This window comes from Chaetura pelagica, unplaced genomic scaffold, assembly GCF_000747805.2.
Source record: "Chaetura pelagica isolate M959 unplaced genomic scaffold, ChaPel_1.0 scaffold718, whole genome shotgun sequence".
Classification (NCBI taxonomy): domain Eukaryota; kingdom Metazoa; phylum Chordata; class Aves; order Apodiformes; family Apodidae; genus Chaetura; species Chaetura pelagica.
Genome location: NW_009954180.1, coordinates 61,117 through 71,833, shown reverse-complemented (window position 1 = coordinate 71,833; position 10,717 = coordinate 61,117). Strand labels below are relative to the sequence as shown.

General features: G+C 59.0%; 1 protein-coding gene across 1 annotated transcript in view; it reads left to right on the top strand.

Annotated features, from left to right (window-relative positions):
• The window catches only part of LOC104393380 (protein scribble homolog), a 92,214-nt gene that overhangs the window by 75,429 nt on the left and 6,068 nt on the right, over window positions 1–10,717 (top strand). Inside the window, 7 exon segments of the mRNA XM_010002861.1 lie at window positions 878–900; window positions 2,167–2,274; window positions 2,691–2,823; window positions 3,034–3,202; window positions 4,611–4,700; window positions 5,328–5,516; window positions 9,939–10,029. Of these exon segments, the coding sequence (XP_010001163.1) occupies window positions 878–900; window positions 2,167–2,274; window positions 2,691–2,823; window positions 3,034–3,202; window positions 4,611–4,700; window positions 5,328–5,516; window positions 9,939–10,029 (803 nt within the window).

The window sequence follows — 10,717 nt, the reverse complement described above, 5'->3', positions numbered from 1 at the left end:
GCTGCTGCCGCTCCCGGGCCCTGTCGCGCTCCCGCCCTGCCCCGCGCAGCCGCTCTCGTGGGGCAGGTTCTTCCTTGTGCCCCGTAACCCACTGATCCTGCCCTGACCCTGACTGTCTGGCTCTCTCTGCCTGCCCCCCTGGCACGGGCTGGTGCCTTCCAGCTCTGCCTCCCGGCACCCCAAGGAGCTGAGCTCGGGTGCAGGGGTTTGTCCGTCTCCCCTGCATGGCACTGACATCTTGCTGCCCCGCATGGCACTGACATCTTGCTGCCCTGCATGGCACTGACATCTTGCTGCCCTAACCGCTCGTTTCTCTTCTCTCCTTTCCCCTCTGCCTGCCCCTGCTGTGGGACTGACACCAGCAGACCAAGCCGGGGGTCATTCAGCCCCTGCCCCGCCTGCGACAAAGCGCTGCCCCGCAGGGTCCCGAGGACGGGGACAGCCCCAACCCCTTCCAGCAGCCCCAGCTCTGCAGCAGGACCCACAGCCCTGTAAGTGGCCTGCACCCCCTCCTTGCTGAGCTGTGTCTGCCTGCCCCTGCCTGCTCTGGGGCCGCTTGATCTGGAGAGGAAGGCTGAAGGCAAATCCCAGGGGGGGATCCTGGAGTTCAGAGGCCGCACACCTTGGCTTGTGCCTCAGCCTGGGGGAAGACCCTTCCTCTTCACCAGCAGGGTCGTGCTCAGTGCACCACACTGGTTTTTCTAACACAGATGAGCCTCCCCAGCCTGCCCTGTGTCTTCTCTAACCCAGTGTCCAGCTGGAGGAGCTGAAACCCCCAGGGCAGTTTCAGTTTTAGCTCCTTATTTAGGAGGAGTTGCCTCCTGTTGAGTCATAAATCCTTCAGAGCCTTTGTCTGTCCATGTCTTGCATCTTGCAGCAAGAGCCAACTCCATCTTGCTGGTAATAAGTTTGACGACTTGCAAAGTGATTGTTTTTGAAAGATTCAGAATCCCTGGGCTCCGTGTTGGTGAGAAAGATTCAGGTGTTCTGGTCATGACAGGAGGCTTGTCTGCCTGCCATGTGGCCCTTCTCTTTTTGTTGGAGCTTGTCTGACATGACTCCAGATTAGAGACCTGATTTGCAGGCCAACAGCTGTAATAATAATAATAATAATAATAATAATAATAATAATAATCCATGTAATTGCCCAAGGTTCACATAAATGACCATTTCTTCAGATCTCTGTGCTGTTCTTTAGCCTGTGCACAAGGGAACACTATCAAACAAGATACTTTAACCTCAGTCCAGGACAAAGAAGAGCCTGAAACTGAGTCAGTGCAGCCAGAGGGGTTGAGGGAATGGAGCAACTCAAGGGATTTGCTTTCTAGCAGAAAGGAAGGTGAGGGGTATCACTCCCCCCTGCTCCTCTTCACTCCTGTGGTGCTTTGAGCAGGTCATCCCACCTCTTCTTCCTCCTTGAGTCAGGGGGCCATGGGGAAGAGGGGTGAGGAACAGACCAGCAAAGACAAGTGACAGGCAGTAGGAGGGTCCTCTAGGGCCTTGCCAGGTGTTTCTGAGTGAGTGGAGTTCTCAGAAAGGAAGATAATTGGAGGTGAAATGCAGGTGTTCTGCAGAGAGCAGGCCTGTGATTGGGTCCCCACTCTGGTTTGGGAGACAGTGACCATTAGCCCTGGGTGTGTAGAAGTGCACACTGGTCACTGGGTGACCAGAAGTGCAACAGCCACTGCAAAACCCAGATGAGACTCACAGATCCTGTCTGGTGAAGGAGGCCCCTTCAGTCAGAAAGGCCAGGTGAGGCTGGGGTTTATCTTGCATTTTCTAACCAACAAAATGTGGCTGGTTCAGCCCAAAGCAAGGGCCAGACCCAGCTGTCCTGTCCCAGCCCCAAGCACCCACTGCTTCAGCAGGCACGTGCTGGTTGAACTGGGTGGGAATCCCTCAGGACCATGACAGCAGCGTGGCCCCTCGGCCAAGAGATCATTCCCAACACTCTGCTCAAGCCAGGGAGGTTCTGGTACCACCAGGAGGCTCCTTCCTCCCCAGCCTGAGCAGCAGAGGAGCCCGTGGTGCCCCCTGCCCACCCAGGCTGCAGAGCTGCCCGTGGATCCCACTCCCCAGGCTTTGCAGGGTTGTGCTGCGTTTGACCCGTGTCTGGTTTTTTGTAGCACCTCTGGTCACCTTTGCCTTCTGTGTCTGTCCCTGTAGCAGAAGCCACCTTCACCACCCTCTCCTGACGAGATCCCCATCAACGTCAAGCAAGCCTACAAGACCTTTGCAGCTGTGCCCTTGTCCCACCCTCTGCTGGACACGCAGGTACCTGGGGCTGCCTGGGCAGGAGTTGCAGAAACACAAGGTTGAGTGTTGCTGGTGGGTGAGGGAAGGGTGAGGGCAGGGAGGAGGCTGAGATGTGTTCCCTCCCAAGCAAGCTGTCCTGCAGGAAGGGTGTCTTGAGGTCCCCTTGGAAGATGGGAGTCCTTTGGTCCTATGGGTGCTCACCCTGCAGAGTCCTGTCTGTAAATGTATTAAGTCATAGTATCCTGGAATCCCAGCCTGGTTTGGGTTGGAGGGACCTCAAAGCCCACCCAGTGCCCCCCTGCATGGGCAGGGACACCTCCCAGCAGCCCAGGCTGCTCCAAGCCCCATCCAACCTGCCCTTCAACACCCCCAGGGATGGGGCAGCCACAGCTTCCCTGGGCAACCTGGGCCAGGCTCTCACTTTCTTTTTCTAGGAATCACCTGATCAGACCAACACAGAGAATCCCAGAACTTCCCCAGAGGTGAGTTGTGGTGGCTTGGACCGGCCCCCCAAGCGCGTCTCCCTGGTGGGAGAGGACGACCTGAAGAAAATGAAGGAAGAGGAAGGTGGGTTGGGATGTGTGCAAGGAGGGGCTGGTGGGGGGACCCTTCCCCACGGGGAGGCAGGGGGGAGCACAGGCACCAGGCACCCGGCTCTCCCAGCAGGGTTGTGCCATCACCCGGGAGCAGCTCCGGCCGGTGCAGCGTGGAGGAGTTTGGTGGCTGCTCTGCTGGTGCCTGCAGGGGCTGTAAGATGGGTCTCTCTTCTTCTGGCAGCTCGAAAGCTGCAGCAAAAACGTGCCCTTCTGCTGGAGGAGGAGGCAGAAGAGGAGGAGATGGTGAAGCAGGTGCCTGAGGGGAACGTGCAGTCCAGTGTCATCATCGAAGGGGTCGAGTACAAGATTGAAAGGCTCAATGGAAGGAGCCTCCAGCCCCCAGCAGCTCGGTAAGATGCCACTGTTGCCACCCACGTGTGCCAGAGGTGTCCCAGGATCAGCCATGTTCAGGGGAGAGGGCAGGGAAATGCCCAGCATTCCCTCAGCATGGAAACGGGCAGGGTTTTCCAGCTCTTTCTTTTCAGAAGAAAAGCTCCTTCAGCTGCACATCTGGAGAGTTTAATCATTAATTCAAGATTAGGCCTGATGCTGCATCCAGGTTTGGGTTCTTCAGGCTGTTGTTTCCTGGTTCTCCTGGGCTTGTCCTCCAGATTGCCTTGATGTTTTTCTAATTCTTGGGCTTAGAACTGGGAATGAGAAAAGGCTTCTCCCAAGACTTCAGATAGAAAGAAGGTTGCACTACAATAAAGCTGAAGCTGTGCTTACCTGACTCTCCCTTCCAGGTCTCTGGTACAGACATTCTTCTCACAAACACTATTATTGTCAGTCTTATGGAGGCTGAAAACCCTTATCCTGCGATTTTGAATCTCATGATGTTATTTCTGCCCAGTCTCTGCTGAGAAACTTCTCACATAACGAACATCTTGAGACCTCCAGTGCTGACAGGGCAGCTCCAGGGCAGCACAGCAGCCAGATGCAGACCAGCCTCTTGGTCTGGGGGGAAGGCCCAGTTACCTCTGTTGTTGTACTAAGTGTGGGAGCTCAGGACAGCAGGGCTGGATCCATCAGTTGGCTCCCAGGTGATGGTTATCCAGGCTTGAACTAGGGCCAGGCAGTGGAGCAGGCTCCATTTATGCTGCTTGAAATGCTTTTTGTCCTGCTAGAACATTGGCATTCAATCCAAATTAACCTGAGCAGTAAAAACAAGATCTCAGGGTCTGGTGGGAGGGATCCCCATGCAGGGGGGTTGGAACTAGATGATCTTTAAGGTCTCTTCCAGCCCAAACCAGTCAGGGATCCTGGGAAGCTTTGCAGTGGTTTGGTTGTGAGCATTAAGCCTCAGTGTGCCAGGCAGTGGGAGAGCACTCAGGATCCCTTACAGCCCAGATGTGCATCCTCTTACAGCCCAGATGTGCATCCTCTTACAGCCCAAGGGGTCATCCCTTGGGAGCAGTCACCATCTGACATCAGGTGTACCCATATCTGCCCGCAGCAAGGGAAGCAGCCAGGCTACCCAGCACAAAAGGGAAGCTGGGAAGAGCCAGGCTAGAGCTGGGCCAGAGCTTGGCAGCTTTGAGGAGTGTGTGTGTGTGGGAGTGGGTGGTTCCTTGCTCCAGATGAAGGAAGTGAGTTATGTTAGGAGTGAGCTCTCCTGGCCTGGCCAGGGACATCTTCCAGCCCTGGAGAAGCAAATTCATGAGGGCAAACGGAGCTGGTTGTGGCTCTGGGGGGCTTGGAAGGGTTCTGAGCCTTTCCTGGGCCTGGCAGCCCGTGGCTGACCTGCTGCTCTTGCTCTAGGCCTTCTGAGGTCGGGGAGAACAGCAGCTCACAGAGGAATTCACTGGAAGATGGGATCAAGCCTGAGCACAGAACCAGCTCGATGTCTGGGTAAGTGGCTCAGCAGTGTCCCTTGCCCAGGAGCTGCCAGGGACAGGGCAGGTGGCTCCTCCTGCTCAGCAGAGCCTGCAGAAGGGTTTTGTGGAGACAGTGAAACTGTGACCAGAACCACCTGCTTAAGGGAAACTCACCTCTGATGTCTGTCCATCCATCTCCCAAGGTGGTGTCACAGTGTCAAAGGATGGCAGGAGCTGGCAGGGAGCTCTGGAGACCCCCCCTCCCAGCCCCCAGGGCAGGGTCACCCCCAGCAGGTCCCACAGGAGCCTCCAGAGGGGCTGGGGTGTCTCCAGAGAAGGAGCCTCCACAGCCTCTCTGGGCAGCCTGGCCCAGGGCTCTGCCACCCTCCCAGGCAACAAGTCCCTCCTCCTGGGGAGCTTGACCCTCCTGTGCTCCAGCTTGTGCCCATGGCCCCTTGGCCTGTCCCTGGGCAGCCCTGAGCAGAGTCTGGTCCCCCCCTGCTGACCCCCTGCAGATCCTGCTCAGCCTTGAGGAGACCCCCCCTCAGGCTCCTCCTCTCCAGCTGAACAGCCCCAGCTCCCTCAGCCTTTCCTCCCAGGCAGATGCTCCACCTGGAGCAGGTGAGGGCTGGGTGGGACCTCTCCCTCTCTCTCTGCCCAGGCTGAGCCCCCCGTGCCCGGGGGCAGGGGACGGGGGGGCCCCGGTGCGAACGGCCAAGGCCGAGCGGCGGCACCAGGAGCGGCTGCGGATGCAGAGCCCGGAGCTGCTCAGTGCCCAGGACAAGGAGCTCTCCCCGGCTGAACGTCGTGCTCTGGAGGCAGAGAAACGGGCCATGTGGAGGGCAGCACGGTGAGGCATGAGACCCTTCCCTCTTCCCCGGGCTGAGCCCAGGGCAGGGGGGCCTGCTGCATGTCCTGGGGGGGCCGGGGGAGCCGGACCAGGGGGTGCTGAGGGAGGTTGGATGTTGCCCCGTCCGGAGGGTCTGGAGCAGCCTCTGCTGGGCTGAGCTCCCCCCTGGCAGCTGCACGGGGAGGTGCCTCATTGCAACGCTGCTCCACGATCACACAGAAAGTGGAGTTCTCTAAAAACCACCCCTGAGGCACCTTCCTGGGATGGGGGGGGTGTTCCCACCCTCCCAGTCACACCCGGCAGTGACTGGAGCTGCACGGGAACCTCAGCGTGAGAAAAGCATTTCCCATCATCAGTGCACTGGGCTGGAAAAGTTGCTGAGGTCCAGAAATGGGCAAGAGGAGAGCATTCCTACCCACACAGGCTGGCCCAGCAGCTATGAAAGGGTGATGAAAAACTCTTGGAGAAGGAAGAGAAGTTCCTGGCTCAGAACTGAAGACTTGAAACCCGTCCAGGCATTTACTGTGTCACATAATTCTTTCAAGAATTAGTCAGGCTTCTCCTATAACCAGTTCTGGTTTTCTTCCCGTGGTGTTCCTGCAGGAGGCATGCAAAGGACAGTCTGTCTCTTTTGGGGGGTGAAGGAAAGGAGAGCTGCTGGGAGCAGGGCTGCCAGGGGCTCATCCTTCCCCCCCTGACATATAAAAGGCCAGAGGGAATTCTGTGAGTTGTGGGACCACCTGGAAGTTCCAGTGCCTGTGCTCAGACATGGGTGATAACGATGCTGTCATCTCTGGGGAGGCTCCAGGGTGAGGAAATAGAGAGTGGGACCTTCAGTGAGAGCTGGCTGATTGTCTGGGCCTTTGAGAGAACAAAGCTCCCCATTGTTACGTGATCATGGAACAGACCTGCTTGTGTTCCTGAAGTGCTTATGGACATGAAGTTCAACAAAGCCAAGGGCAAGGTCCTGCCCATGGGTCAGGGCAACCCCAGGCACAAATCCAGGCTGGGGGGAGAATGGATGGAGAGCAGCCCTGAGGAGAAGGGTCTGGGGGTGTTGGGTGAGGAGGAGCTCAACATGAGCCCAGAAACCCCCCGTGTCCTGGGCTGTGTCCCCAGCAGTGTGACCAGCAGGGCCAGGGGGGGATTGTCCCCTCTGCTGAGCCCCCTGCAGGGCTGGGGCCAGGCTGGGGTCCCAGCACAGGGAGGACACGGAGCTGTTGGAGAGGCCAGAGGAGGCCCCGGAGATACTGGGAGGGCTGGAGCAGCTCTGGAGCCAGGCTGGGAGAGTTGGGGTGTTGAGCCTGGAGAAGAGAAGGCTCCAGGGAGACCTGAGAGCAGCTTCCAGGGCCTGAAGGGGCTCCAGGAAAGCTGGGGAGGGGCTTGGGACAAGGGCAGGGAGGGATGGGAGCAGGGGGAAGGGTTTCCAGCTGGCAGAGGGAGCTGGAGCTGAGATGGGAGGGAGAAATTCTGGGCTGTGAGGTGGGGGAGCCCCTGGCCCAGGTTGCCCAGGGAAGCTGTGGCTGCCCCATCCCTGGCAGTGTTGAAGGGCAGGTTGGATGGGGCTTGGAGCAGCCTGGGCTGCTGGGAGGTGTCCCTGCCCATGCAGGGGTGGGACTGGGTGGGCTTTGAGGTTCCTCCAACCCAACCCAGTCTGGGATCCTGGCATCCCAGCAGCTGTCTTGCTGTTCCATGATCTGGTACTGCTGGGCTCAGGACCCTCAGCTCCACTCTCATTCCAAGACCAACCTGCAGTTTTTTATTTAATCCCTGCAGAAGTGCCTGCCTGACTCCTTGGTGCTTATTTTGGCCTCAGCAGGGATCAGTAACCATCACAGAGTCATCAGGGTTGGCAGGGACCTCTGGAGATCATCTGGTCCAAGCCCCTGCTAGAGCAGGGTGGCCTGGAGCACATCCCTCAGGATTGCATCCAGGGGGGGCTGGAACATCTCCAGAGAAGGGGACTCCACCATGATGTGCTCCTTCTTGTCAGGCAAAGCTGCTGCCACATCCCTGCTGCCCCTGAGCCCCCGGGATGCTCTGGCCTTCCTAGGATCCCCTCCCAGAGCTGCTGGCACAGGCACAGGGAGGGGGCAGCAGCTCAGGTGTTGTTCCCAGAGGCCCCCAGGCAGCCTGGTGCTGGGACTGCCCCATCCTGCACCTGGTGCTGAGCCCCACTAACCTGTGTTTGAAGTGCATGCCACTGATGCAATGACTTCCTTTCTAATCTGCTGTCTTCTGCTTCTTTCCAGTTCTCTGGTCTGTGTCCTGTCACTCCTGACCCCATCACTTTGCACCTTCTTGGGCTTTTCCTTTTTCTCCCCGTGTCATCCGTGCTATGCCAGGCCATGGGATCCACCCCCAGCACCCCCTGTGCTCTGCTGGGACAGACACCCTGGGACCCCAGTACAGCAGGGGGGGCACACGCAGCCCCTGGCACTAGTGCCAGAGGAGGATGGGGCTGAGGAGGTGCAGGCACATCCCCAGGTGTCCAGAGGGGCTGTGGGCATCTCACCGTGAGGGTGGGGAGCCCCTGGTTGCCCAGGGAAGCTGTGGCTGCCCCATCCCTGGGGGTGTTGAAGGGCAGGTTGGATGGGGCTTGGAGCAGCCTGGGCTGCTGGGAGGTGTCCCTGCCCATGCAGGGCTGGGACTGGATGGGCTTTAGGTCCCTCCGACCCAACCCAGCCTGGTATTCCATGATCTGGGCAGTCATTCACCCCTCCACTCACACGTCCTCCAGGGCAAACAGACTTTTCACAATGTGCTTCTCTGTTTGGCTTCCCCATTTCCTGGGGTCACACCAAGGTGCAGGGGGTCAGACCCAGGTGCAAAAGCACATGGAGAGCCCCTCAGGCCTGTGCTCACACACCCACCCGTGCCCTGTGCTCCCTCCCTTGGCTTCACACCCACACACTGTGTCCCCAGCAGCTCGGGGGCTTTTCCCAGGGCTCTGCCAGGTGCCCTGGGCTCCCCTCCCAGCCCGGGCAGGGAACAGGCTCCAGCTGCAGCTCTGCAGGACGATGCTTCTGGGTCCATCATCCCACACGGTGCTCTGGAGGTTCCTGCTTCTGCAGCACTGGGTGTAGGGCAGGGTCAGGTGTAGGAGCCTGTGGTGTGAGATGGGATTTTAGAGGAAACTCCTTCACTGGAAGGGCTCCCAAACCCTGGCCCAGGAGGTGGTTGAGTCCCCGTCCCTGGGGGTGTTTCTGACCCGTGTAGATGTGGTGCTGAGGGACGTGGGTTAGTGCTGGGCTCAGCAGAGTTGGGTTAATGGTTGGACTCACTGATCTTCAGGGTCTTTTCCAGCCAGCAGGACCCCCTGGCTGTGTCAGCCCCGGGTCTCTCCTTCCCAGGGTTTGTTCCTGTACCTGTTTCTTTCTCCCCCTGCGCTTGTCCGCTGCGATGTTCATCACCATCATCTCCTCTTCCTCTTCCTCCTCCTCTTCCTCCTCCTCCTCCTCCTCCTCAGATCCTCAGCTCTTGAAGACAGTATTAAACAGTACGAGCAGGACCTGGCCAGGAGGCTGTACCAGTCCCGGCAGTGGGCACCTGCCCCCGGGGCCAGGCCAGCTCAGGGGGCTGCTCCAGAGCAGAGTCACGCCTCGAGATGCCCTGGGTCAGGAGGCCAATCCAGGTGTGCACAGCCCCTTCCCTGCCAGCTGCATGTCCCGTGCTCCCACCTCTGCCCCTGCCTCCCGCTGCAGTGAGGGGCAGGGAGGGAATTCCAGAAACACTGGCCCAGGCTGCCCAGGGAAGCTGTGGCTGCCCCATTCCTGGGGGTGTTGAAGGGCAGGTTGGATGGGGCTTGGAGCAGCCTGGGCTGCTGGGAGGTGTCCCTGCCCATGCAGGGCTGGGACTGATGTTCTTCAAGGTCCCTTCCAACCCAAACCAGTCTGATTCAACTGTAGTTGTTGCTTGTCTTCATTTCCATGAGGTCCCACAGACTCCCAGCAGTTGTCTCCAAGAGAAGGAGGTTTTGGGGTGGGATGCTGGGTCTGCTTGGCTGGGAAAAGGGAGCAGATTTTCTGAGGGCTGAGCCCACTTCTTCATGCCTGTTCCATAATGTGATGGTTGTAGAGGGTCAAGATGCAGCAGCCTGAGAGCACAGGGGAGAGCCAGGCCCTGAGAACTGCTCCTGTGAGCCCCTGCAGCTCCTTGCCCAGCCTGGGTCGGTCTCCCATGGGAGCTGCCACCTCTGGCAGGAGCTGTGGCCTCTCAGCCCCTGAGCTGAGCTCTGGGCTGTGCCCCCCACGGGCCTGTGTGGCTCAGGGGGACAGCAGAGCCAGCTCCTCTCCTCCCCACCCCAGGACCCAGGGGTGCTCCATGGGGCCCTTCTGGTGGGCTGGGGGCAGAAGGCAGCGCTGCCTCTTCCCAGGGACACAAAGCCTGATGCCTCTGTCCCCCCCCTCGTTCCCGAGGCAGGATGAAGTCCCTGGAGCAGGATGCCCTGAAAGCCCAGATGGTCATTGCCAAGTCCAAGGAGGGGAAGAAGCGCAGCACGTTGGAGCAGCTGGCAGAGTCACCTTCCCCCGTCCCCACCCCCTCACCAACACCACTGGAAGGTACTTGGGGCCTCTCTCAGCCTCCTGGGAAAAGAGTTGATGCTTCCCTAGCTTAACGTGCTGGAGGGGAGACCTGGTGAAAGGAATTTCCTCCTTGGGCCCGGCCTGGGGGGTTCCCTGGGCTGTGTGACATGATTCCTTAAGAGGGGATGGGCCCGACCCACGGGAACTGGGAGAGAACACCTGAGGGGTCTGGTTCCAGGCACCCAGGGCTGAGGTAAAACCAGAGTCCTTACTACAACAGGGATGAGGCATTGGTTGGTTCTGAGAAGGCACCATCTTTCCTGAGCATCTTTTATCCCACTTAAATGCTGCTAAATGGAAGAGTCAGAGTCAGGGAAGTGTTGGATGTGAGGCCAGAGGAGGCCCTGGAGATGCTGGGAGGGCTGGAGCAGCTCTGGAGCCAGGCTGGGAGAGTTGGGGTGTTCAGCCTGGAGAAGAGAAGGCTCCAGGGAGACCTGAGAGCAGCTTCCAGGGCCTGAAGGGGCTCCAGGAAAGCTGGGGAGGGGCTTGGGACAAGGGCAGGGAGGGATGGGAGCAGGGGGAAGGGTTTCCAGCTGGCAGAGGGAGCTGGAGCTGAGATGGGAGGGAGAAATTCTGGGCTGTGAGGGTGGGGAGAGCCTGGCCCAGGTTGCCCAG